The 27961-nt window shown below is 36.1% G+C and overlaps 3 protein-coding genes and 1 long non-coding RNA gene across 7 annotated transcripts in view; 2 read left to right on the top strand and 2 right to left on the bottom strand.

Moving 5' to 3' along the window:
- Positions 1-1284: 1284 nt before the first annotated feature.
- Positions 1285-10625, top strand: LOC123321170 (odorant receptor 43a-like). 2 transcript variants are annotated; one of them, XM_044908679.1, is made up of 5 exons: positions 1285-1887; positions 6235-6337; positions 6844-6933; positions 10065-10220; positions 10486-10625. In XM_044908679.1, exons 1-5 carry the CDS (start codon positions 1391-1393, stop codon positions 10543-10545), a joined length of 906 nt encoding a protein of 301 aa, XP_044764614.1. In that variant the 5' UTR covers positions 1285-1390; the 3' UTR covers positions 10546-10625. The 2 variants fall into 2 exon arrangements, with proteins under 2 accessions (XP_044764614.1, XP_044764613.1); XM_044908678.1 differs by having other exon boundaries at positions 6814-6933.
- Positions 10626-13138: 2513 nt separating this feature from the next.
- Positions 13139-13315, bottom strand: LOC123321171. Its single transcript, XR_006538829.1, has 2 exons — positions 13259-13315; positions 13139-13197 (listed from the first exon to the last, which is right to left on the bottom strand). It is a non-coding gene; the product is annotated as an uncharacterized LOC123321171 (long non-coding RNA).
- Positions 13316-14534: 1219 nt separating this feature from the next.
- The window catches only part of LOC123321167 (splicing factor, suppressor of white-apricot homolog), a 38716-nt gene continuing 25289 nt past the window's right edge, over positions 14535-27961 (top strand). The window contains exon 1 of the mRNA XM_044908673.1: positions 14535-14915. The gene's annotated coding sequence lies outside the window, so the exon portion shown is untranslated. The remainder of the gene's footprint in view (positions 14916-27961) is intronic.
- Positions 23182-27847, bottom strand: LOC123321169. 3 transcript variants are annotated; one of them, XM_044908674.1, is made up of 8 exons: positions 27459-27847; positions 27233-27396; positions 27056-27136; positions 26860-26937; positions 26675-26743; positions 25295-25327; positions 24005-25233; positions 23182-23654 (listed from the first exon to the last, which is right to left on the bottom strand). In XM_044908674.1, the coding sequence occupies exons 1-7, from the start codon at positions 27539-27541 to the stop codon at positions 24119-24121; spliced, it is 1623 nt and encodes a 540-aa protein (XP_044764609.1). In that variant the 5' UTR covers positions 27542-27847; the 3' UTR covers positions 23182-23654; positions 24005-24118. The 3 variants fall into 3 exon arrangements, with proteins under 3 accessions (XP_044764609.1, XP_044764610.1, XP_044764611.1); XM_044908675.1 differs by lacking the exon at positions 25295-25327; XM_044908676.1 differs by lacking the exon at positions 25295-25327 and having other exon boundaries at positions 26696-26743.

Genomic DNA, 27961 nt, shown 5'->3' with positions numbered 1-27961 from the left:
GGCTACAAAAACATTTTTAGGGGGGTAATCGCCGCTGCATCTTATGTGTGTTGTTAAGTTTTTTTGTGTCGTTCATGTGTTGTCTTATCCTACTTTCAAAAGCTGCTTTGTCTGACCAATATAGTATCCCTCACGTGATCGCCGTCTGCCCATAAGATGGGTCCCTTTCTTAGTTATTAGTTTTAAGTTACGCTGCATGAACCTAAATCTTCACATTTTGAATCCTACTATGGTAACACTACCTCATTCGATGGGGTGAATGCGGGTCGTATATAAAATGAACAATGTGAAGAGCTATATATAGTTCATTACATGACCTAACAACATGGGTTTCGAATGATACCTAATTCGTCATTTCATCACAGAAATGTTTTTCCAAGTTCGTTTCCCAATTTCGATGAGAAGCAAATAAAAATACTTACAATAAGATTCAATAAAACGGTCATATTCATTTCAATCGACAAACATTTCGTCATGAGTATAATTCTATATATGGCGGATAATGAAACATTCATTAGGTATGTACATCATTTATAATGTGATCATCTATCTGTTTTGAAATGCAATAAAAGAAAACTCATATGTAAGTAATATACAACATCAATAACTTTAGAATATTCAGAAAGCTAACATGCAGGGTGTGGAAAAGGACCCTCAGGTTTTTGCCAATGTTGAAAAATATTTGCGGAGTATTTATATTTGGCCACAAAACGGACGAGAGTTTTCATGGGCGAATTTTTGGAGAATCGGGCTAATTTTGATCATTTTCTCTGTTCCTACTTCTGTAGGTCTTATGGGACATATTTATATAAGTTTGAAAGGTGAGGTACTTTTTATATCTACTGATATTCTTTGTACTAAACAATTTTTCGTAAAAAATATTGATTGACTTTTGATTCAATACCCCATGGTTAGATCTCGATTTGGAACAACTGTCAGTTATTACTTACTTATTAGAATTCGAAGTCATTATTGGCGACATTATGGAAATATTCGAAAATTACGAGAAATATGATATGTAATGTTTTATTATATGGCACATTCATTTTCTTTTATCTCGTTGGGTAAAAAGTTGTAGTTCAGGTACCACCAATGTTGCCCATCCTGTGCAGTTGTATACCTATGTTTATATTTAACGGATGCTAATTTTAACAGATGTCTTTTATGCTTTATTTCTACTCCAATTGAATATTTCATAAATACATAAATAATCCGATTGAATTCATTCATTGCATGAATAGTTGTTTTTTGGCCCATCTCTTAAATGGGACTAAATTTTGATGATGATCATGAATATGAGCTTTTTTCAGGGCTGCTTATATCTGATTTAATCAACGACATAGTTTACGTCGTGTTGATCTCAGTATATTCGACATGCGGCATATTCTTCATGACATGTTGCGAGAAAGTGGTAGATACTATTTGGAAGATCAACAATCCGAAACGTGGCAGACCCAAAAATTTCGACAGAATTACATCAAAAATGGAATTTTTGACTACTTTCGTTCATCACTACGTGTTTTGCATTTCCGCATCATACGTAATCTTCTTCGTATTCTGGGATACCGAGTGCAAATCGAAGAAATTGTTCAAAACAGAAGACAGTTTCGGATACGTTTGTGGAGTACCTACTCCAGCATGGTTTCCATTCGAGTTGGATTCAATTCTTTGGAAATGTTTCTTTATTGTCTGCAATATTGTAAATCTAGTTTATGTATTACCGAGGGGTGCAGTAATGATAATCCTTTTTTATGGATTTATTGTTTTTACTGTGGATAGAATAGAGCACCTCAGATTGATTGTGAAACAGATGGACCCACAAAGGAAAGGAAAGAGAGTTGCAGAGATATTGGAATATTGCATCAACAATTATACAGAAATCACATTGTAAGAAACGCTTATTTATTCAAAAAAATGGCATATTTATTACATGTTAAGTTAACGGATGAAAAGTACTTTTGGTCAGAGATTAGTACGTAAAATGTCATTTTTTGTTCAGGCCGACGAAAAAAGTTTCTTATAAACAAATTACCTAGATTGAAAAACTGAGAAACATAAGTTAGCAAAAATTCACTAACCGTTTTTTGTTTTTTGTGTAGACTATTGTTGTCAATGTCAATACTTCTTGCCATTTTTTTGTCTTTGCCGAGTAAACTCTAGTCTGATATAAGTGTATGGGACATTGAAGTTTAGAAAAAGAGCATACTGCAATGGCAACAGGTAACAGGAATATTAAAAAGAAGCTTTCGGGCTGTTAAAAAAAGTTTTCGTTTTAAAATTAACATTTCGAATCGAATAGCGAGGTACCTAGTAGGTATTGGATGTTTTTTCAAACTGAGTTAGTTGTCTGAGTTTTTATAGCTTTTTTCTAGATTTTTCATCACAATTGCCACAACCCAGAGGCGTAGCTTGCCTTAGAGGGGCCCTGTCTAAATGTGTTGAGGGGCCCTGAGGAAGGGTGAAGTGAAAATATAAGTAGCAAAAAAGGTTCGATATCTATCGAATGATTATGTGAATAATTAAAAGTTCTAATTCATACCGCTGGGAGCGGAAGAATATACAAACAATATAAAATAATATACCAACAATATAAAATAATATGCAAACAAATAATATACAAACAATATAAAATGATAAACAAACAAATAATAAACAAACAATACAAAACATTAAACTTTTCTACCCTTTATTTCAGCAAATCTATTAATCAAATCAGCCATAGCTGATGACGATTTGAGTTTTTTAAGTTGTTCCCCCTCTATCGACAATAACGACAATAACATGTCTGATAGCCGTTCCTGTCCCATAGAAGTCCTCAGATAATTTTTTATGACTTTTAATTTGGAAAAACTCCTTTCAGCGGTTTGCGTTGTAACCGGAAGGGTCAAAAATAAAAGACATGCAGTAATAACGTCCGGAAAACTGGATGCAAGGCTATTGAATTTTATCAGGACTAATTCTAAAAGTTCTTCGATGGCACGAATTTTCTGAATTTCAGATTTTAAGCATATTTTCAGAGCAATAAGTTGTTCTGATAAATCAACTGAAATATATCCATACTGTATTTAGCAGACAATTTTCCGGCTTCTTCTTTTATCATTGTTGTAATACTCCGAACGTATCACTCAAGTCACAAAGGCTCTGGAATCTTTGTTTTGTTTGACAAATTAATATGTCTAAACAGCCATAATAAATATTTACTTCAAAATACGATTCCGGGTCTGAAATTCTTCCGATAACTCATCGAAAAAACGTTTCGTTATTTTCCTTCTTTTATTTTTGAATATATTTGTTACCCCCCACTCTTTTGCTAGATCCCTAGATTCGTTGAGTAAACCATGGAATGAATTTTGATTTCTCATTTCGCTCAGTCCATTCAATAGATTACTTATTAAAATAGAAGCTTTCTGTAAGTTATCTTTTTCATGAGGTGGAGCTTTAGAAACAGGATTAATTATATCAAATAGTGAAGAGAAAAAGGCGACAAGTACTATAGAATCTCTTTACAATTTTAATAATATTTTTACATTCATCACGTTCATCTTTTTTAATAGAAATTACACTCAGTCTGTACAAAGTTTTCATTATTAATGGATAATTTTTCCTTATAGCTAATAAGGCATCGTTTCTTGAGGACCATCTTGTAGTACACACTCTTTTAAGGGTAACTTTATATTTTTCAGATGTATCATTACATAACATTGACCAGCGTTTCGTGGTACTACTGAAAAAAATGTATATTTTTTCCAAATTATCGAAAAAAGTCGATACTTCAGGAACGCGCTTTGCAGCATCATTCAAAATCAAATTTAATGTGTGTGCTGCACAATGAACGTAATCGGCATTTGGAGCAACCTGTTTTATGAGGGCTTGTAATTCTCCATATACACCTGACATTACATTTGCACCATCGTAACCCTGCCCTCTACATTTGGACAAACCCAGTCCATATTCTCTTATGATATTCAAAATTTCAGTTTTAAGTCCTTTTGCACTACAATCGGATACTGATATAAAGCCCAAAAAGGATTCGCAGATTTTTATTTCTTTAGGTACATGATAATCATTTTCTGTTATCGAGATGTATCGAAAAACTATAGAAAGTTGATCAATTTTAGACAGGTCTTGTGTTGTATCCAAAATAATCGCAAAAAATGGAGCTTTCTTAATTTCAGAAACAATATTTTCCCTGACTGCAGTACCAAGCAGATTTACAATCTCATTTTAAATTGTAGGACTTAAATAATTAATATCACCTTTTGGCTTCAAAAGAGGTTCCTTCAAAATAGGATCATAGTCAGATACTAAACGTAAAATTGAAATGAAATTGCCGGATTCAGGATCATGGCCTCTTAAGGGTAGATTGCATGATGCTGAAGTAATTATAACATTTATTATTCGATGCAATACATCCCGCCAAAAAGTAATTTTACTATGGATTTCACTTTGCAATAAATTATCGATGGTCTTTCCTTGTAACCAATTATTATAAGATAGAGCCGCATTAATATGTTGCTGTGAGTTTTCATGGTCAGCTATACATTTTGTAAAATTGCTTTCAACAGAAACACCGTTAACCCATGCTGAGGAATACGATTTGCTTTGACGATATGGTAACAACTAACAGAAATGGCAATACGGCTTGCTTAAAACATTGGAATAACATAGCCATGGTCTAGAAATTTTTATACCAGCCTTATTTGCATATGAATAATGATACGCCCAAAAACATCGCTTTGTTTCTAGATCTCTTGAAAACGGCCCTTGCGGTTTGAATGGGCCCAATTTGAAATTTATTTGTCGTTCATATTCAGTGAGACTTTCACCAAAATTGCCTCTATCTGACGAAGTCATACTCGTATTACTCGTATCAAGAAATTCTTCAGACTTCTCAGGATCATCGTCATGAATTTCTTTTATTTCCAATTGGTCTTCTTTACAACAGGTTCCAATAGAATCTGATAAAATAATTGAACGAAATGAATTATCTATAGTATTATAGTAAAGCAGTTTTCGGCAATTAATCAAAAACTCAGGACTAAAATATGAATTATCGAACAAGTTAAAAAATATATGTTGCATTATGTTTATCAATAACATATCAATATCAATCATTCAATCAATCACCTCCACCGAGACCGAATTAACATATAATTTCAATTCGTTTCAGTATATTGAATGAAATTTCATTTTATTGAATGGGTTATTCATGTAGGAACAAAATTTATTCATTCAATAGTTTCAATACCCAATTTATTAATTTAGTGCACTTAGGGCCGGTTTCATAATCAAACCTAAAGTCCCTTTAATTTTAAAGCCTCTTTTAACCCTACTAAATATGGCAGTAAAGGAAGCTTCAAGCTTGAACTGACTTTAAACTTGATTATGAAACTGGACGTAAAGTGCATTAACTGTTTGTAAATCGCGCCTCTGATTTTCGAGCTATATCGTAGATCAAATTTTAAAATTTTTAAATAGAATAATAGAAATTATTTACTCGGTGTAAATAGAGATATATGATCTTAGTAGGTACTTATTACCACCATCCTTTGAATCACTCACAGAGGGTGCTTGCAGGAAAAATGAAGATATTTTGGGCAATTTCTGAAGAACTTCCTCCTTTTTTTGTTTGATCTTTCTTTTCATTGCCCCACTGGGGTAATCTCTTTTTCTTTCACTCATTTTTTTCACAAATCAAACTTATCAACTAATCACAAAAGCGAGATTTCACTACAACGTATGAACCTGTTTCGTGAACGAGTTGAAATAAAACACGTATACAGCGTAAATGTTGTCAATCCCTCAATCGGGGGAATCCCGCAAGTGGCTGGTCCAAATTCAAAATAACTACACACCGCCATCTGGTGAAAGAAGTAAACTGTCGTGGCAACTTGAGCGCCAGCTCAACTGGAAAAATGATTTCTTTTCTGATTTTCGTATCTATCAGAATGATCAATTCGGTGTAATGAACGAGATTTTGAAATGAATGGTTGTCTTAGCAGTTATTCTCAAAAATGCTATTGTAAAACCTGTAGGTTTTGGAACCATTTTTAGAAATTTTTTGCTTACAGAGATTCGGGGGCCCCTAAAACCAGGGGGCCCCGTATCACTGATACCGCGGTAGCTACGCCCCTGACCACCTGATCTGTCAATTGTTTTTGGGTTGAAATATTCAACGGAATAGGTATAATTCAAATATTTGTGCAATTTTACGGGGTTTTTGTCTTGTTTCAGGTTGGTCAAGGACATCAACGGTACAATTGGTGTAATATTTGCTTCAACACAAAATGGTTTGGTAATCCTAATAGTCGCTGCTCTAGAATATCAGGCCATAATGGTACTTAGTTAAACTCGAGTTTTTACAGGCATGACTGAATGTTTTGCTTTGCTTACGTTGAATGAAAAACGTATCGATTCACCATTCTTGCAGATTTGCATTCTTTGAAATTGATTTTCCAAAAAAATACATCTTTTGTGATATTTTTTAATCAACATTTTGTATTATTAGTCATTGTTTCAAGCTGTCATGCTTATAATGACTGAAGTAAAAGAGTTATGTATACATGAAACAATTTTTATCAGTTTCGTGGATCTTGAAAACGCCTGCAAAAACCGCTACTCTATATACAGGTTGTCCCAATGAGAACCCCCCAATACTCCTCATATTACATATAATAATTAACAAAATTTAATATTCATTTGAGATGGAAAAATTAAAAAAAAATTATTTGCAAAAACGCTTCTTAACAAACGGCGCTAAATGCTCACCCTTCCAAATTGTTTTAATATAATTGTTTATACTGATGCTAAAAGGTATTTCAATCGGAAATGGAAATGTTACAGGAAAATAATCTTATTGCATTGTTTGCACTCACTCTATGGATTCTCATTCAAGCAGTAGCCTGTAAATGTGGACAACTTTTAGAAGATGCCGTAAGTGAAGAATTTCCTATAATTGCACTATTATTATTTGAATTTAAATGACTTTTATTTATTCTCATGATTGTTTTGCCAGATATAATAGTTGGTGAGCCGACGATGCTAAATCGGGATTTACTCGGGCGTCGTGGAGACCTAGTGCATTTTAAAGATAATAAGATGGTAGAAAGAAGAAAGGGTCCTTTTAAAATGCAGAAAAAAATCATTACTTGTTCATACTCGAGCTTGTCAGGTTAATATATTGGTATTGCAGACGTGTGGACCCATTAATCTAACAATAATCAAGGGAAGTTTTCTTAATCTGACAGTTTGAAGATGATGACAATGCACTTTTTTTAATATCTCCTTTCCTGTACCTCTAATCCTTTCTGTATTCATTATGAAAGTTGTATATAATAAAATTTTATACAACTTTTGTCTGAAGCAATTTTTCATACCATCAACCGTTTTCGAGCTAGAGAGTGATAAGGGCGAGGAGCTCAGGCACACATGGGAAAGGCCAAGGTCCAGATAGAAACCCAGTCTAATGTACATGTACATCGACATATATCTCAAAAACTTTCAAATGTAGAAAAAATTACTTCGGACAAAATTTGTAGAAAATGTTATGCTCTACATTTTTTATAATGAATGCAAAAACAACTTGAAGCCCAAGAGCGGAGATAATTCGAAAAAACTGATTTTTGTGACCTTTATGGCGAATTTCTATTGTTTCGACTTGCTCAAACTGTCAGATTATATTTTTTCCGTTAATCTTGAATAATTAGCTTCAATATAAGAAAAAAAAGCCACCGCTCTCGAGAATGTACACGTGACGTTTTTTTTGCAAGTTTGGCGCCCTCTCACACATTTTCGTCACGCTTAAATTGTCAGATTAAGAGAATATATACTTTTCAACTTTGTATTTTCCACATAATCCTAATCTGACACGCTCGAGTATGTACAATGATCGTTTTTTTCCCACTATTCTGACAGACTGCTTAGACAATTCTCCCTATATACAAGTCTAATTTTTGGTAGGGGTACTCTGCAGAGTCCAAGGTATCTCCCATCATCATCATCATTTATTTAAATACTCCAATACAACTAACACTGTTAGGGTGTAGTCAATATATCAATTTAAAACAGAAACAATAGACATAAACATATACAATCATAAATAAGGTATCTCTAAACAAGATATGTTAAAAACAGTCAAGTATCAAGCATTTAAAAATTCATTCAATGAATAGTATGGTATGTCCTTCATATAGTTGAAAAGTACGCTCTCCATCCTTTTTTTGAGGCAGCTGTTTGATTTCATCAGGTATTTTATTGTAACTTTTCACCAGGGTATGTAAAGAGTTTCTTTGAAGGTATATGAGAATCTCAACGAGGGCACGTTCAGATGTTCCTTGGCTCTAGTGGCGTATTTGTGCTTTTTTTCCATTTCATGAAAGAATGGGAGATTGCTGGCTACAAAAAGGGGTCCTTCATATAAATACAATGAGACCACTGTCAAGATACCGTGATCCACAAAGTGTTGTCGGCAGCTCTCGTACCTATCGAGACTCAGGGTACCTCTTAGACATCTCTTTTGTCTCTGTCGATTTCACCTGAGTTGCCCCAAATCACAATCCCATATCTAATTCTGCTATGCACATACGCATGGTATGCTGTAATTGCGGTTTCTGGGCTCACCAAACGAGATAGACTACCAAGTGCATATACAAACCTAGCCAGACTCTTACACAGGGTGTCTATATGAGATGTCCAATTCAGGCGGTAGTCTACTTCAATACCCAGGAAACGCACGGAGCTTGTGGTGGTTAGTGATCTGTCGGCATCATCATAGGATCGTTGGTGAATGTCTGTGGTAAATTCAAACTTTATTAATTGTGTTCTCTCGGGGTTTAGCATTAGGTCATTACTGCTGAACCAGTTATTTAGATCATCTAGTGAGTTGAATATTTTTGCTGGTATGTTACTGGGATCCTCTGATAGCACCAAGGATGTATCATCCCAAGTTTCCCTCTTGGGCTCCCCAACTATAAGTAGAACATTAAAATATTTGACAAACCACTTGTGTCTCCTGTTTATGAATGAGGGATTCGGGTATCAAAGGGGGTTAGTTGATCGTAATATTAATAATTTTTCCGAATGGATCAACCATGAAATGTTGTTGATATTTGAGGAAAAAGAGTTAGGGTAGCCGGAATTTGGGACACTTACCCTACTAAGTTTTGCCGGCTGTGAAACGAGCGTCACTATGGGAACTTTCTCACTAAAACTGGAATGAGTGAAATAGTCAACTTGATTTTTTGTCAGTTGAGTATCCTTAGATCAGTAATGAAATTTATGAAGTTTGCAAGATGAAGCCTGAATTTATGGTGGAAAATAAAAAAGGATTGTCGGTGCAGCCCTACTGTAGCTATGGGGAATGAGTTAAAAATTGAGTTCCTTGTGCATCTGTTTTTGAAAATTCAACTGCAAAATTTCAATTGTTTATAATTATCTCAGTCCTATTAATGAATTGTCAAACAAGTCGTTATCTTCGATGCAACGTAACTCTTCAACGGATCGTTTCAGGACATTACTCCTGTAGTGGCGTTCAGGGTGTGGTAAAGTGGAAGAGATAACACTGACCGGTCACAGTTTATTATTCTACCATTTGGTTAGTACAATGATATTAAATCTCGATTCTGAATCGACTAGTCGCTGCTAGTTATATATCGGTACTTGTTTACAAACATACTCACGTTTTACATGTGCTGCCTATATAGGTGCTGCCACTACTCAGTAATCTGTGCATGCTGCCTTGTCAGTAATGATTGTATTCCGTAGATTCCTCATTTCAGTTCTTCAATTTTTGGACGGAAATTAAACTGAAGTTTTTCGTTCACTCGTAAAATCTAGTGCATTTGACAACAGCTTTATCAAAGGCGCTTATGATTTTATTGAATCGTGGATACACGAAATTGACTCAATCGCCACTCCCGTTCCGTGCCATATTATAGACGAAAAGTGTTCGCGGACGAAAAATACTTGCCTTCAAAAATTGTCGACTTTTCATTTGGAAATTAGTACACGTAAAGGGTAATTTTTTGTGGATGAAAAAGCTAAATATTTATTTCCATCACTTGCAGAGTACACGTTTGAAGGAGGAAATATACAACATACCTTGGTATAAGATGAATAGCACTTTACAAAAGGATTTCAAGATATTTCATGCACAAGTACAGCGTGGATTTTATTTGAAAATGAAACCGTCGATTTTGATGAACATGGAATATTTTCGTCAGGTAGAAATTGCTCAAATAATTGTATCGAAATAAAATACATATACCTACATATATGTAGGTATATATAAATGGTGAAAATATCTTCGAATACTCGTACAGAAAGACCATTCTAATTTCGATCTTTTAAACACTTATCACTGTATGAGCTCGTTTTTTAATTATTGCTTGTGAAAATCATAATGTCTTTTGCACTTGTATGAACAATAACTTTTCTATTTCTATAATTTGTGTTTTTGTCAATAACCATATTCAACAATGTTTTCAGGTCATAAATAAATCTTATTCGTTCCTCATGTTTCTGACTAATTTGGAGCGAGTTGAATGACGGAGTTCCTAAAATATAACATGAGGTACTGCTTATTTCAGAGAACTCTTCAAGGAACATTTCTCACCAATATAATTCAAATAACCTATCAAATAAATTCACTTCAGATGAGAACAACATCTGTTCAATAAATAAGAGTGAAATCCTTATTTCTCTGAACCCATTTCCATTTTTTCGCATAAAACAAGTAGGTTGCGAAATAGTTGTCTGCTAGCGAACCGCTGCATATTGATGCCCGGGAAAAACACCGATCGTATGACAAAACCGGAGCCTGTCTAGAAATTTCTCTCGACCCAGGAGCCAAACCGAGAAAAACCTCAGAAATTCTAGATTTTTTATGTTTACCAAGAGTAAATATGAACAAATCTTAGAATATAGAATAACAGGAACGAGCATACCATAGACATATTAAACACATGGACACGGCGTAGAGAGAGAGGTGGTGCGGCCGAAATAAGATAGAGCTAGTATGGGCAGAACATTCGTTTGAACTTTGTATTTATCGGAATTTTCAGAATTTTCTCATCAATTTCAGATCAACTTTGAATGTCGTATCCTTTTTCTATTATGAAAGTAATAATGGTGTCCTCGTAGAGTGCAATTAATAGTACGAAATGAGTTGAAAAGACAGATAAAGTGAAATTTCACAGGTATAGTAACTTCGAATGTATTAATCGATTTATTATATCATAGTTGAATTATTCATTTCAAATCAATAAATGTATGTCAATTCTTTTCTCATCTAGCTAAAATAATACTCAAGAAGCACTTGAGACTAGAAGAGAAAATTAGTATGCTGATTGTAATGTCTATTTTTCAACCATTTGATCAATATTGATCAATGAAATATTTTTTCAGATATTGAACAAGAAATCAGAATATTGTGTTGGCTAAAAATGTGCTCAATTATTTTTATTCACATCAATTTATTTACAAACTTTTCATAAACTTATCTGTTGTTTTTTCCGAGGAATAGTTGCCGAAAGCAAAAATTGTGCTCTTTAGTTCTAATTGGATCATTAAACGCAATCTAAATGATACTAATATTCGTTCAATTTTTTATATTCGATTATAGGTACTTGTTTTTATCTCTAACGGGCGCAAATATACAAATATAGCTCGGAAATTAATACCATCTTGCCCATACTAGCTCCATCTCATGTTGGCCGCACTCGTGGCTATTGAAACTCACTGAAAGGGCGCGTCCATGTGTTTTATAGGTCTATGGAGCATACTGATCATTTCAATTTGACCGGAATAGAGGAGAAATATGGCCGACATATATTTCCGTTTCAACAGTGGCGTAGGACAATGAAGTTTCCAAAAAACTAACTTCAATAGTCAATTGATTCTGATCAATCAAAAAACTTAGAAAAGCACTGACGTAAAGTCAGAAGCTTTTTCAAGCTCGTTTAAATTGAAAATCAAAGCTGAAATTCACCCCGCCTAACACTGCTTGGCTATATACTTGATTGTATTAAGGTCTATGACTTAACATCACCTACGCCCATGGAGTGTTATTGTCATGGGATAACCTTGTTATGTCATGAAATTCAGGAACTCATAAATAATACCTGATATTCAGCTTAAAAAAATCACCTACCTATGAATTATTCACGATAAAATATCCAAAATCCTTATTTCCAGCATATTTCAAGAATCCAAATTACCAAAATTAAGTTAAAACATCACTTTGTTCATTTGGCCACAGATAACAGAATCATTTGACTTCCAAGTCTGCCACCAGGTTATCTATGTCTGCCACTTTTCAAATAAAAACTTGGAAGACCAATATGGCCGTTTCCGTCGCACAATTCCCGTCACATTTATTCGAAAAAGCTCCTTCCTGATATTCTATGTTCTAAGGAACAAATCTATAAAATCTATCAAAGAATAATTGACATCTCGCGCGGTTGGCTGTGAAAAATCGAATTTAGGTTAAGACTTTGTGTTGCGGAATTCAGCCATTGAACTCTATGGGAGTTTAATGAATTCAGCTTGGTATTGAGAATAAATGATGATCTATAGATCTATTATATCAAGGGTCTCCAAACATAGACATAGAGACATGGACTGTGCCTTCCCTTTATATCTATGCATGAAATACGGTCAAAAAAAGTGACAGAGAGAAAAACACGTCGGGAATGCAGTTGTCTTTTTCTAGTATTTTGATTGGTCTACACTCACCTCTATGTGAACAAAAAAGAGAAAGGTATATCCCGACGAGCTTTTCTCTCTTTCTAATAAATAGCCAATTTCATGCTGGCATTGCTCAGTCCATGTCTCTATGTCTATGTCTCCAAACTACGGCCCGCGGGCCGCCATACTTCAAGAAACCGCGAAAGCTCATTAGCATTATATGGATATATTATTATTGTTGCTTGAAACTTGAATTTCCGCTCACCAAACGGCTTCTTTTTCGATGTTGTTATTCTGGCCATGCGAAATATTAATAACCAATCATGCATTGTAGGAACAGGAACATATTTCTGCGCCTTTTCAATGGCACTATGCACGCTGTCTACTTCCATATGTAGCTGTGTCCACTTTCGAGAAATTTCTGTTCTATAATCATCAAGTTGGGATTTTTTTGAACTGAATAGAGTAACAAAGCACTAACATTTTGGTTTCTGTTTTGACCACTGCAAGTGTCTGAAAACAAAGATAATTTTTTTATACTAGTAGAAGAGGCATGTGCCAGTTTCTGAGTTACCCCTTATCTGTCCAGCTGTAACAAAACGCATACTCGTAATTTCAGATGCAGTCAAATTGCGTGGTGGGGCTGGCCGTACGGAAGAGTTGAAAATGGTAAAAAACTCATTTTTTCGAGAGTGGCAGATTTTAGAGGATATGTTAATTGAACCCAAAAGAAGCTACTTTTCAAGAGACTGAGCGCGAGTTCCGATATTGCTGGTGTTACTGGCCCTTATTTGGGAATACTTGAATACTAACAGTACTGTTCGGGAATATCGGAACTATCCCTGACAATTCGGACGTGACGTAAGGTCACAGCGGTCCTTTGAAAATGCAAAAAAAATTGTTACTTATACATATTCGAGCGTGTCAGATTTTCATGCAGAATGCAGATAGTTAATCTGGGTGTTGCAGATGTGTTGACCCATTAATCTGACATTAATCAGGAGGGGTTTGCTCAATCTGACAGTTTGAAGATGATAACAAGGCATTTTTTCAATATATCTCTCTTCCAGTACCTCTGATCGTTTCTGTATTCATTATGAAAGTTGTATATAATGAAATTCTATACAACTTTTGTCTGAAGCAATTTTCCATAACCTTAACCGTTTTCAAGCTAGAGAGTGATAAGGGCGAGGAGCTTAGGCACACATGGGAAGGGTCCAGATAGAAACACTGTCTAATGTACACTCATCGTCATTAAATTGCTTCGGACAAAATTTGTAGAAACTGTTATGCTCTACAACTTTTATTATGAATGCGAAAACAATTTGAAGCCCAGGAGGATATAATTAAAAAAAAATGATTTTCGTGTCCTTTATGGCCAATTTTTATTGTATCAGCTTGATGAAACTGTCAGATTAAATTTTTTCCGTTATTCTTGAATTATTAGCTTCAAATTAAGAAAAAAACCACCGCGCTAGAGAATGTACAGTGCATCCCATTTTGGGTGAGACAGCCAGGTTTCTCGCTTGTTATTCAAGATAGAGTCTTTCGCTTTTCAAGTTCATGTCCTACTTTTTTTTCCAACTCAAGTTGGATTACTCAGATTTTGCATAATTGGTTCCGTTTATGAGATACAGGGCGAATTTGGAAATGGATACTTTTCAGACTGAAGATGAACCATTGAACTCTATGTTCTCATAGAGTTCAATGAGATGAACAAATCTTAAATCTGTGCTCTGACATCTGTCAATCTGTGATAGTTAGCTAGGTTATGTTTTGGCTGTCAGCTCAGTCAGCTGTGATCATAGACATATTAAACATTTTATATGTTTTATAGGTCTATGGCTGTGATGTGATGTGATTTCTGAGCAAAATATCAAAACAGAGACAACCTGTCGTCTCTAAATTTTGTTAGAGAATATTTGAAACTATTGAAGTAGTGTTATTTGTTATCAATTAAGGAAGAGTTTCAAAAATGGTTATGTTACCTTTTTGCTTAGCCCCTCACTGTAAATCAAGAGCATCAATATTGAAAAAACATGAAGATATAACATTTCATTCCTTTCCCAAGCCAAACAAACTAAAGGTTTTTGTCGAGGTTGATGATGGATTGAAAGAATTGATGGATAGACGACAGGCATGGATACATATACTGAAAATTAAAAAGCCACTGGCTAAACATTCGAAAGTATGCTCTCTTCATTTTAAAAAAGAAGACTACTTTCCGTCTAGTAAGTTTATTTATAATATATTCATTTATGTACCAATGTATACTGGATAAAAGGTATTCACTACCAATAAGGCTTAAATGATAATGGAAAAATTGACAATTGAATGAAATAAACTATTTGTGTGAAGCGACAAAAACTGATCATCAAATGAACAATAGGCATAATAAAACTGAAGGGACATTTTGTTTGATAAGTAATGATGGAATGAATCTATTCAAGAAGAACCTAAAGTTATTGAAGACAACAGTATTAGGTCAATCGAACCTAATAACTGAGAAAATCATTGTACTTACCTAATTTAATCTGTTTAGCTCCTGTAGTTCTGCAGAATAAGTGTCTAAGGTTTTTCCTTGAATTTTGGTTGTTAATTCCCAGACAAGAAACAGTGTGTATGTGGAAAAAAAAAATGTCATCAATTAAACCCCGAGGGGGTAACCACATCCAGAATCCCGGAATCATAATTGATTTCCAAAATCAATGTACATTTTTCACAGAGTGGTTACCCCTTCAGTAAATCCTGATAGTGGTCCTGAAAGTTGGATCATGATTTTGATTGCAAAGCTTATTATTATTATTATCAATATTAAACAGAATGTCTTCATGATGATTGAAACCCGTTCAAGAAACTAATAAAACTGATTTCAACAAGAATAAACATCGACTCAACTAGAGTAATATTGTTCTATGATGTTTATGAATGAATTATAAATCATCAAAAATATTCGTTGTCAAGTAGGCATTGTATTTTTGAAGGTTGATGTGCTATCGTGAAACACCAGTGTTTTGTGATTATTTTTCAAATTTTATGAAAATATCTAGCAAGGTTTTGGGTGAATCAGTTGAAAATTCATATTAAAATATTATCATATAGAATAGATATAAAGTTATATCCTCACCGTGTTCACATATTCTCACTTTTGAAATAATGTGGTGGTACAATAAGCTAAGAGACATGATTACAACACTTTATATCAACGTTCAAGATTACGTAGTCTACCTGGCGATGGAATTTTTTAACGTATTTCACAAATGTACAGGGTGGGAGTCCCTCAACTCCAGGGAGAATTTGGTGGCTACCTTTCTGGACATTGAGGGAGCCTTTAATGCTGCTCTCACTGAATCTCTGGCGAGGGCTGCCAAGGTTAGAAGTGTCCCTCCTACCATATTGAACAAGAAACATTATAACGACGCTTTGCGGCGAAGCGCTTAGATTCAAAGCAGGCAGAGGTTGCCCGCAGGGGGGTGTATAATCACCCCTTCTCTGGTCCCTTCTGGTTGACGATCTAATTGCAATCATCAGCTCGCTTGACGTATATGTTCAGGCTTACGTAGATGATAAAGTTGTTTTACTGACGGACAATGACGATGTAATCATCTCAGCTGCTCTTCAGGAAACACTAACAGTAATTCAGGGTTGGAGTGATGGGTAGCAGTTAGGTGTGAACCCCAGCAAAACCTTGATTGTTCCCTTTACCAGGAGAAGAAAGTTCCAAATTTCTCCTCCAATTCTCTACGGTAAGACACATTTTTGTCCAGGGAGAGGCAAGACTAGCAACCCACAGGCTCCACCACCTTACCGTAAATGAGCCTGACAAACTCATTTTCGTTTCCAATCGTCTTTCAGTCCAATTGGAGACAGACGAGGTGATGGGCATGAGAACTGATCAGATAATCACAAGAACCAGCACGGATGGAACCTACAGTTCGCTGATTCCAAGCAGAGACGAATGTCTCCTTCACAAGGAATTCTATTTACAAGGACCTTACTAGTTTACTGATGGCTCCAGAACCAGTCAGGGATCTGGAGCCGGAGTCTACAGTCGTTGACCGCTGACCGAACTCAGTGCCAGTCTGGGAAAGTCGGCGACAGCATTTCAGGCAGAAATCTTCGCCATTGATCTATGCGCCAGCCATTTGCTTAACATTGGTTGGGCGGGCAGATCAATAAAAATCCTAACGGATAGTCAAGCTGCGATTAAATCTCTCGCGGCAGACAAATGCAACTCGGCACAGGTATTTGAATGCAGATCTGAACTCTTCGAATTGGGAAGTTTAAATAGACTGCAGCTGATTTGGGTACCTGGACATTCTGGCTTCAGGGGCAACGATGCATCGGATGCTCTAGCCAGAGGAGGCGCTGCATCATCGCTTATTGGCCCGGAACCTAGCATAGGAATTTCCAATTCCTTGATCAGGGACCGGAACAATAGCTGGATAAGGCAAAAGGTCCTGGAGTACTGGCGCGACAGTCCTGGACTGCGTCACTCGCACAGGGCTATTTCAGTGACTCCCAGCCAATACACCAGTCGAGATCTATAATGGCGGCTTTCACAGGACATTGTAGACTCAGAACTTATCTTAAAAGCTTAGCATCGTCAATGACCCGCTCTGCAGACTCTGCTTAGAGGAGGACGAAACGATTGAGCACATCCTCTGTGACTGCCCGGGGGCAGACAGGGTCAGACATGGAGTATTTGGTTCTCCGTAGATGATCCTAGGGGAACTCAAGAATCACTCCCCCTTCAACATAATTTCCTTTTTGGGCAGGATGGGACTGGAGGAAGAGATCTAGCTCTACGAGCTTGCCTGTGTGCTACAATAGACCGCTTGGTCGCAGTGGCAGGTTTGGTTTATCCGTCCAACACACCCAGCAATCAGTACAGTACAGGGTGGGCAAAATTAATAATATCTGAACTACAACTTTTTTACCCAACAAGATAGATGAAAATGAATGTGTCATTCATGTCGTCTTTTTCCGAGAAACTAATAATGCCATCAACTACATCTTCTTTTGTTTTCGAGTTATAAGCCAAAATTGAAATTTGGGCGATTTCAACTTTGGTCATTATCTCCGTTCCTGTTTGTGCTAGGATGTTGAAATGAAAACATTATAGAGACACTTTTTTGATAGCAATCCATTGGCGTACTATGATTTTTTCCAATAGGTATATTTGCTGAGCTATAAAATAAAGTTGTGTTTTTCCTTATAGTAACAGTCGTTTAAAATGACTTAGAAATCGCTATGTGAGAATATCATAGGAGGTTGTGTTCATCCTCTACGCGCGATGCCCCACCGGTGTGAATTGTTCGTCCACTTGTAGTGGACAGACAAAGGGCTGTCAGATTCATGTCGAAATTAACACTGCTTCACTAAATTTTGAGGAAGTTGCCGATTTTTGTTCAACATATGTTGATTTATGAGAAATCAACTGATTAGTCTCTTATACCTAAATGGTAACTTTGTTCCTTGTTTGATAACTTTTTCAGTGTGAGGCAAGTTCTTGTCGTTCGCGTTTTTGAGAATTTTTAATGAGTTATTACTTTCTCATAATCGTTCGTTTGTCCATTCATTTGTTTCAATGGACATACAGAATTGTACCTTGAATGCGCAAATTTACACTAAGCAAGTCATACACAATATCATCCCTTTGTTTCATGCTGCTTCTTCTTCATGTGCCGTCCCCTAAACGGAGATTGGCGACTAGTAGGGCAATTTTAACTTTTGATGCTGCTCCTCGAAATAGTTCAGCCGATTGCAAGGGTGATGATGAAGAAAGTGACAAGACAACAAGGTCAAGCTCAATTGATAGAATAGAGGTCGTTGGCAGCGGCGTAGCATAGACAATTGGTGAAGTTATAAACTTTTGTGCGCAAACATTGTTTCTCTAACGAATACGTCACTGGAAGTGCTGCAGATTTTATAGTCGAATTGGTTAATGAGAATTAAATTATTTAAATTTATTGCATAGCACCACCTAACTTTATAACAGCTATGTTAAGATGAGCGCTAGTGTGACGCAGCGTATTATAGTCTTCTTGATAATTGATTAGGAGATGCCGTGCAATAAATTAAATCCACTCGCATCTAGCGAATAGGTGTTTCTACCAATAAAAAATATCTACTAGATTAATTGCTGAAGCCATACTTTTTTTTTGGAAAATGTTTGGAAATATTATTTGAACACTTTTATTGTATTGACATTGTAGGGTTGTCTCTTATCTGATTTTAGTTCGAATACGCACCACCTTCGTGGTGGGTGTGATTGTAATCTCACCCTGATTCAAATAATGCTTTAACACTTAATGTTTACCAAGATCACAAAAACTCCTTCTGTTCTTTGAAGATATTAGTGTGAAATTAATATAGGATGAATTGTGAGCCACCTTTCCTTCTTATAATTTGAATTGATGTTTTCATGGTGTTACTACCCATTTTTCATGAATATTTTACAGGAGATCCACTCAGAAGGTATTTGAAGAAGAATACTGTACCTTCTCAAAATCTGCCTCCGACACCTGTTATCCAGAAGAATAAAAAGAACACAAATATTGAAGAATGTTCCAATACATTAGAGATAAAACAAGCTCTTCGGGAGTGTGAGGGGTTTCAGAATTGTATTCAAAACACTAATTCACCTCTTGACTTGGAGGCTGCCCATGCGCTTCTGAAACTTTTCGAAGTTCGTCCAGATGCAAATGTGAAAGAATTGAGGAATGTTTTAGAAGGAAATACAAAGAGCACTTTGAAAGGTTCCCAAAGCGTTGAGGAACCGAATGAAGTATCAAAAATATGTACTTTATATGAATTTCTGAAAAAAGATGAAACATTGGAATACTTCACCGGCTTGAGTAATTTCGATATTTTGAATACCATTATTCAACTTGTACGTAAAGAGTATGATGATGAAGACTGTCAGGAGGTCAGCACTGCAGAAAGAATAATTCTTGTCTTAACTAAAATGAAGTTGAATTTCAATTTCATTGCTTTAAGTTTATTATTCAACATATCTGTAGATTTGTGTGAGCAGTATTTTTTTCAGATGTTAAAAATTCTCAGTAGTGTTTTAAAACCAGCAATATGCTCTGAAAACCAGTATACAAGAGGGTCATTAGGTGTCCTTAAATATTTTAATGGTGTTTGTATTATTTTAGATTGTGTAGAAATATTGGTTCAAGAACCCACATGTCATTGTTGTCAAGTCAGATTCTATTCAGAATGTAAATCACATACTACTGTGAAATTTATGATTGCCAGATCGCTAGGAGGGACAATTATTTATGTGAGTGAGCCATTTGGTGGTAAAGCTTCAAATAGATCAATATTTCGGCACTGCGATATAATTTCCAATCTAGAGATTGATGCTATTATGGTTAATGAAAATTTTAATATTGGAGATTTATGTGAAACTCGAGGAATTGAACTACTTAGACCCCAATATCCGTCTCCTAGAAGAAAACAAATGATTACCAAACAAAAACTTTTGAATTTCGAAATTGCTGCAGCACTTTCGAAAAATGAAAAATATAATGAAAAAATAAAAAACTTTCGAATTTTTTGTCAAGAGTTACAATGGAATTTAATTCCCGTCGTTGAAGATATTTTTACTGTAGCTTGTAGTGTCACTAATTTAGTATGTGGTGAATATTCTTTGAAATAGAGAGAGCTAGAACTGTTATTTATTGTCATAAACAAGAGCAATCGACCTTTTGGTCCTTCAGCTCATTTTGAAATAAAGTATTATTTTTCCACCTTTTCATCGTTTTGTTTTTCAAATCCTATTTTCAGTAATTAATTATTAAACTTGTTGAGTTGCACCAATTTATCTTCGACTACCTGAAGATGATATGGCTTGGAGAATGAAACTCTAGAACAGGTCGAGCAGTTCAAATACTTGGGAAGCTTCATAAATACTAGGGCTAACCTAGACACGGGGAAATACACAACCGTATCATTCTGCATCACGGGCATTCTGGAAGCTAAGGGTCAGAGTGTTTCAAAATCACGACCTCAATCTGAAGACCAAAGCAGTGGTCCTCCCAACGCTTCTTTACGGAAGCGAAAACCGGACAGGCGACATATTAAAAAGCATGAAGAAACGCAACAACGTCATCTAAGACAAATAATGCACATTAGGTGGTTCCACAAAGTTTCAAATGCAGAAGTCTTGCAGCGCGTGAGTTGTATAACAATTGATACTCAAGTAACGATGGCCCGACTCAGAGCGGCCACATTCTGAGGATGCAAGACACAAGACTCCCCAAAATAGCTCTGTATGGTGAATTCTAGAAGAGGAATACAGCGGCGGCCAAATCTGGTTAGTGACTGTCCATGCCCGGAGTGTGGAAGGATCTGCAGGTCTCGGTTGGGTGTAAGTGTAATCGCACCGATAGTTTTGTTTTTTGAGTATTTTTGTGGATTTATTCTCGGTAACGGGATACAGCAATGATTGACTACACTCGGTTCTTACGGAGTTAGTATATACCGATAAAAATTACGCGATTCCGCATGATGAAAAGCGGCTCTAAAACGGGTTTGGCAACACATTTCCGAACCAGAGATTGCAGAGTTAACTCTAAAATCCTTGATCCGGACAAGAATGGCTTTTGGATCACGTGACAATGGACCAATCGAAATTCGCACTGGTAAGGACCAGATTATTGAATATTTGTTTGTTCTTTCCGTATATGCAGGTTACCAGAGCCTACCCTCCATATTTCCGGGCATGCCGTACTCGCAAGGCTTTTCCAGTAATTGGCTGGGGCCCCCCTACATACTGACAACCATGGAGGTCCTTTGCCTCCATGCTGACAACCAATTTAATCCAAAACAATTTTGACCGCTCAAATCATTCATATATTCCACTCTGCACAGATTCACTGGAAATAATTGATTTAATTTATTGCCAAATTTTATGATAGCCATACCAATGCATGCTAGTGTGACCTAGCGTGTGACAAATCCCTAGTACCTCCGATCTCCTTTAACCATTGAACTTATTATTAAAGGGTTATCTTTGTTATTATAGAGTTTATTGCCTTAAGCGCCTCTCCTTTCTCTTTTCTTGGGGTGGTTTATGTCCAGAAGTGGACAGCCTGTGGCTTCTGAAAAAGAAGAAGAGAAAATTAATCAGTTTTCTATGGTCAAGACTGTCAGTGTCATTAATCATCGGTTGAGTTCGGCTTAGCGACTTTTCGACTCTGAGCATGTCAAGTGTATTTCAATCGCGTTCGACTTCGATCTCTGAGTATTCCCTTTTCTGTTCGGGTCGAGACGGAGCATGTTCTCCGATCACGCTCGCACTTCCCCGAGTTTGCTGATAGAGAACGATGGGGATCTGTCAAATGTGAAGTTCATAGATTGAAGTTGTGACTGCCGTCAGTGACAAAAACTAACGAGTACCTCTTTGAAAAACTGCCCCTGTCGCCGTAATAGAAAACAAAATGATTTTTTCGGACGGTTCAACTGAATATGAAGCAAAAATCCCGAAGTTATTGACATTGGAATGATGCCCTATTTGAGAAAATTTGAAGATGTTTTTCAGATTTCAGAAAAATTTTCTGCGGAATCATTGAAGGAATGTAGAATCCAATCTGATATTGAAGACGAGAGTTGGTACCATTTCAGATGCCTTTACTTTCCTCTTCCTCATAATCCAAAAAGAGTTCAACACCAAATCTCATAATAGCATGGTTCGAATTCATTTCGCACTTTCAAATATCAGATAAACTTTCAAACAAACAAAAATCAAATAGTACAAATAATATCATATGAATAAATGACTAGGTTATTACTATTTATTTCTTGGTACATAATTAAATCACACAAGCTAGCAGCACCTCTAGTCAATGGTGACGGCAAACTGAGCTCAACACAATGAGGCCAGTACCCAGTACCAAATTTCTGTTAAACTTTGGTCGTTGTTTTCTTGAGCTCCGAGGAACTGCGGGAATCTTGAAAGCACCCAGAACAATTTTCAAATCTTCTCATTCTTACATATGTCGTGTTCTACCATATTTCGAAATAATCACTAATTGTTTTTACAAATTGCACTTATCGAATGCATATTATGCATATTACATCGTTGGTTTTCACCAATATTTCTATAAAATTATTTTCGGAGTGCCAAAATAGGACGCGGCAAAAAGTTGTCAACTCGTCTTGACAACCATTTGAAACTGCTAGGCAGAGACAACCGAGACGGTCAACTAGGAACTAAATCTATGTCCGATTTTATCTTCCATCTCTTTCTAACATTGGCTTTGGGAATATATAGGTGGCGCTGGAATAGGCGGCGGAAGAAATGGCGGGAAATTTGAATCTCCATTAGTCCATATCGCAGTTAAATATTTCGATTTTTGCGAACATGAGGAAAAAGCTCTCATTTTTGATATTCAAGACACATATAATATCGACGAAAATATCTTGAATAACAAAAATGAAAGTTTTTCTTCATGTGCAAAGTTAATCATTTTTGACATTTTTAGGAATAACAAAACTCTGTATTCACAAGAATATGTTTATTGGCATACACACACATATTGGTACATACATATACAACTAGTAAATCCAAGAATTTATTACAATTGGTGCATAAAAATTGAAGATTAGAACATATAAAATTCATTAAACTTTGAAATTTTTGAAAACCATGAAAATTAGAGCCATGAAGGTCATAAAGGTAGACAAGAATGGCGATCGAAATGGGTGATGATGCAAAAGCTGGTCGAAGAGAAGTAAAAAAATAAATTAAATCAGGAATGAAGCATTTTTTTTGCATCTGACTTCACTTCTTCGCACTTCCTTTTGCAACACCAAGGAATGCCAATCCCACATATTGCAGCAGAATATGTTTATTGACATACACACATATATATATAGCTGGTGAATCCAAGAATTTATTACAATTGGTACATAGAAATTGAAGATTAGAACATATAAAATTCATTAAACTTTGAAATTTTTAGTGAATAGTGAATAGAAAAAAGAGAGCCTTATTTTTGGTGAAAACTTTATTTGGAGACTGCAAAAGCAACGTCCGCTCGACCGGTTTCGGTGAATCAAATCACCATCCTCAGGAGTCAAGTAACAGGACGACTGCAACGAGAGAAGATATATTCAAGATTCAAAGATTTTTAAGAAAATAGGAAGTGAAAAACTCACGGTGCAGCAGCCCTGTTATGACTTTTCAAGTGAGCAGAAAAATCGCATAAAAAAGCATAAAAAAGTTTTCACCAAAAATAAGGCTCTCTTTTTTCTATTCACTATCAATATGGTGAACGCCAAAGGGTTCAAAGAAGTCATTTGAAATTTTTGAAAAACATGAAAATTAGAGCCATGAAGGTCATAAAGGTAGACAAGAATGGCGATCGAAATGGGTGATGATGCAAAAGCTGGTCGAAGAGAAGTAAAAAAATAAATAAAATCAGGAATGACGCAATTTTTTAATTTTTTTTTCATAGGCCTTTTTTTTGGCATCTGACTTTACTTCTTCGCACTTCCTTTTGCACCACCAAGGAATGCCAATCCTGCATATTGCAGCAGTCGTGATGTCCCTTATGCGATTTTTATGATCAGGACATCCTAGATCCTCAAAATTTATGTCAGATCTAAGTACCCCAAGTGCGGTTGCTGCTACTTTAGGATGGGATGGGGAGTTATCTAAAAATTCCTCCAACCTGTTAATTCCACATCCTACAGCAACAAAGTACCTTTCACTTGGGTACATTAGGACTGATCTTTCATCCGACCATTCTTTATTCGCTATGAATAAATTTTGAGGTTCTGAACTGGATGAACTGATCATATTATCGCATAAGGCACAGCATATGTGTTTTTTGAGGGTCTTCACAATAGCTCCTGCCACATATGCTACCGAAAAAACACCAGGGTTTCCAGAAGAAACTTCTCTCGATATATTAACCGACAGTTCCTCAGGTGACGTCTGGAACTGAGGTATTTGATCGGTCAAAGAAGCATCTTCTGGAACTTCCATCTCCTCCCTCTCAAGGGAAATATTGAGGAATGATTTCAAATTACACAAAAGTGTATTTTCGTCATCCTCACAATTTCTCCCTTGAAAGCTTTGATTAACCAAACCATTGAGGAGTTGTGTTTTCAGGGTCCCAATGAATTGCTGCACTGTAGGATTGTCATTGGATCCGCAACCATACCTTATTTGCCCAAACAGGTTCTCCAATGGATCTTGATTCAAAGATCTGGTCCTCAGGGAAATGAAACCATTGTTCCTTAAGTATTTCCAGATCATTTGAATCGCATTTATAGATTGGAGCCAACCTGTTTGGGAAGGTGGCATAGATTTTCGGATTCTGCCATTTTTTGTATACCTCATGAACTGCCAATTTTGCACCTTCTCATGTTCCTCCTTCCAAAATTTTATGTGAGGGGAGCCTAGCTTCAAAGGTCCCCTCAGCTCCTTTCCAAAAGGACCTACAGCCGCTTTCCCATTGAAGCTGTCGAACAGCATGTCCACTTCCGTGATGAAGTTTGCCGTAGCGACAGCTTCCGAGTCCAGTTGCCCTGAAAGATTAAGAAAAGATTATTAGAGTTGGTTAAGTTAGGTTGATGAAATATATATTACCTCCACTGACCAAAGTGAATACGTAAGCTGCAACTGTACGACTCATTACTTTTGCAGCTACATTCACTTTCATTGCATACTGCAATATGGGTTTCAAGTAAATCTCCTTGATTTTGCAAAGACATCTGAGCACCATATTTTTGGATTTGTCTATTTCGTAAGCTTTAACCACATGTTCAAATTTCGCTATTTTGGTAACTCTGGTTTCACCAATTTTCAGCGGAATTTGGACATTATGCTTACGAAACAGAGAATATGAGCATTTTAACAGATGTGGTGGGTCAAACATGCAAAAAACTTTTTTTTCTTCAAAGAAGAAAAAAGGTGTCTCCATGGTAGCACCAAGTTCTTTCACGCACCTCACATTGCTGGGACCCATATCGCAGATTGTAGCAACAACATCCACTTTGGCCATGTGCTTTGCTGCAGAGAGGACTGTTAAGAGACAATCTTTCAACTCTGCAGCATTACAACCCCTGTGGCTGAAAAAAAATGCCACTGGTTGCTTCCAATTTTTGCCCAACCCTACCAGCATAAATACCAATGCTTTGGTGGCAAGCCTTTTACTGAAGCTGAATCCTCCATAATCTTCAAAACCAAGAATTTTATCTTCCCCACTATCGTACTGGACAGCTTCTTTAATGTCCATCTCATCAAAAAGAAGGACACAGCATCTTTCTTTACCTTGGGGAAGATTTTGATCAATTTGGTCAAAAATATTTTGGTTTATGCCAACTTTGAAAGGAACCTTCTTCAGCAAATTAAGAATGGTATTTTTGCATGGTAGGGATGCAAATTTTCGGAGGAGATTGTAGCAACGTGGACTCCTCTTGAAGAGAGATAGTGCCAATATTTTGTCCTCCAGCGACCATCTTCTTCCTTTAACATTCTTCACTTTATAGTTTCTGATTTGAGACACCATCAAATTGGCTGTCAGTGATGGCACATCCTTAAAAATATTCTTCACAACCCTTTCATTCGAAATGTCAAGGATATCACTGACAGCAGCACTCCTTTTTCTGCACAATGCCTTCACCTTCCGCAGTTGATCCTCCTTTCTCCGTAGTATATCGACCAATTTCTTCTTTCTTGGTGTCGAATTTGAAAGATGGAAATTGTCGATATTTCTAAATTCACGGGATCTCCTCCACATTGGAGACTGTGGCAATGCCGGAGTACTCGGAGTCGGATCATTGAGATCTGAAAATAGACAAATGATTTTTACATTTATTCATAATAGAAAAAGTTTGCTGACACACCTCAATACTTGATATGTAATAATGATCAGTGATGATAATAAGTCAGAAATTGTCTAATGACAATTCTTACATACAAAATGAATAAAAGTTTTAAAATTTTCATTGAAAGCAAAAACCATACCTGATAATGAAATTGATGTACCTGCATGTATCTCTTCAGTTACAGAAGCTTTTCCCTCATTAGCTGGAACTAATTAAAAGATCATTGAAGTTGTAGTTTATAAGAGAATCATACATTTGATGGAATTGTAGAAAACATGGAACCATATAAACTAAATTAATATTTTATGGAAATGAATATAATACCTGATGATGGGAATGTGGAAGTACTTGATACAGCAGCATGTTCCTCATCAGTGTTAGGTTCTACCTCATCAGCTAGAACTAATTGAAAAACAATAAGAATTGTATTTGATTAGGGATTTACACATTTAATTATAGCATCAAAGATAACATGCAACCATATGAACTAAATTGATATTTATAGGAATGAATAAAATACCTGACGCTGGGAATGTGGATATACCTGATGTACCAGCATGTTCCTCATTAATAAGGGAAGGCATGCTTTCCAATGTATTTGCTGAAACATCGAAATAAGAGTTAGCATTGTAATATATGAATATGATAATATGCAACGTTGGACGAAATTAGTAATTTTAGAAACAAAATTAATTACCTGCAGAAGAAGAGATTACCCAAGGCATGGGAATAGCATTTCTATTCAGTTTCTGCAAACTTGAATCGGTGAAAGCTTCCCTTCTGAAATGGTTGTTGCAAATTCTGTGATGCTTTCTTACAGCACATGCTTTAAAACCCAGAGTTTGCATCCACAACTCATTCCTGTGAAAGAAAATATACATTTACTCAAATGATCTTAGGTTTAAATAAACAATTTTACGTACCTTGCAGGGTTGTATGGAAAACAAAATAATCTCTGGACTTCTGACTCAGAAGCCCCACATATTAAACACTTTCTTTCGGCCATAATAAAAATTAAAATCTAAATTAAATCACTTGCACGAGGCGTTCTCTAAGGAAATTCAAAATGATTCTTAGAGATAGGATAAACAGAGTCATGCGCCATTCCGCTTCTTTCATAAATTTTTCTTCTTCTTTATCATTCTGTACATAGACATTTCAAATTATCCAAAAAGCGTTGGTAGCGCCCTCTGGAAATTACTGGAGGAGATGGTTAAAAAGGATAGACTTATACAAGTCACACAGAACAGAGAGAGATGCAGCATCATTCTTAACTTCGGACAAATTTTGGCCTGGAGTTGACCGTCTCGGTTGTCTCTGCTGCTAGGTGATGTCGACAGAGAACTCCCAGTACGTTCGGGTTTGAAAATGACCGGGAACGAGATCTAATAATGACGTCACGTTCCCCGTGCTCTCTCCGTTCGAT

The sequence above is a fragment of the Coccinella septempunctata genome, chromosome 9 (genome assembly GCF_907165205.1).
Source record: "Coccinella septempunctata chromosome 9, icCocSept1.1, whole genome shotgun sequence".
In the NCBI taxonomy this organism is placed as follows: Eukaryota; Metazoa; Arthropoda; class Insecta; order Coleoptera; family Coccinellidae; genus Coccinella; species Coccinella septempunctata.
Note: the sequence above shows the minus strand (reverse complement) of the source record. Positions and strands in the feature narration are given on the sequence as shown.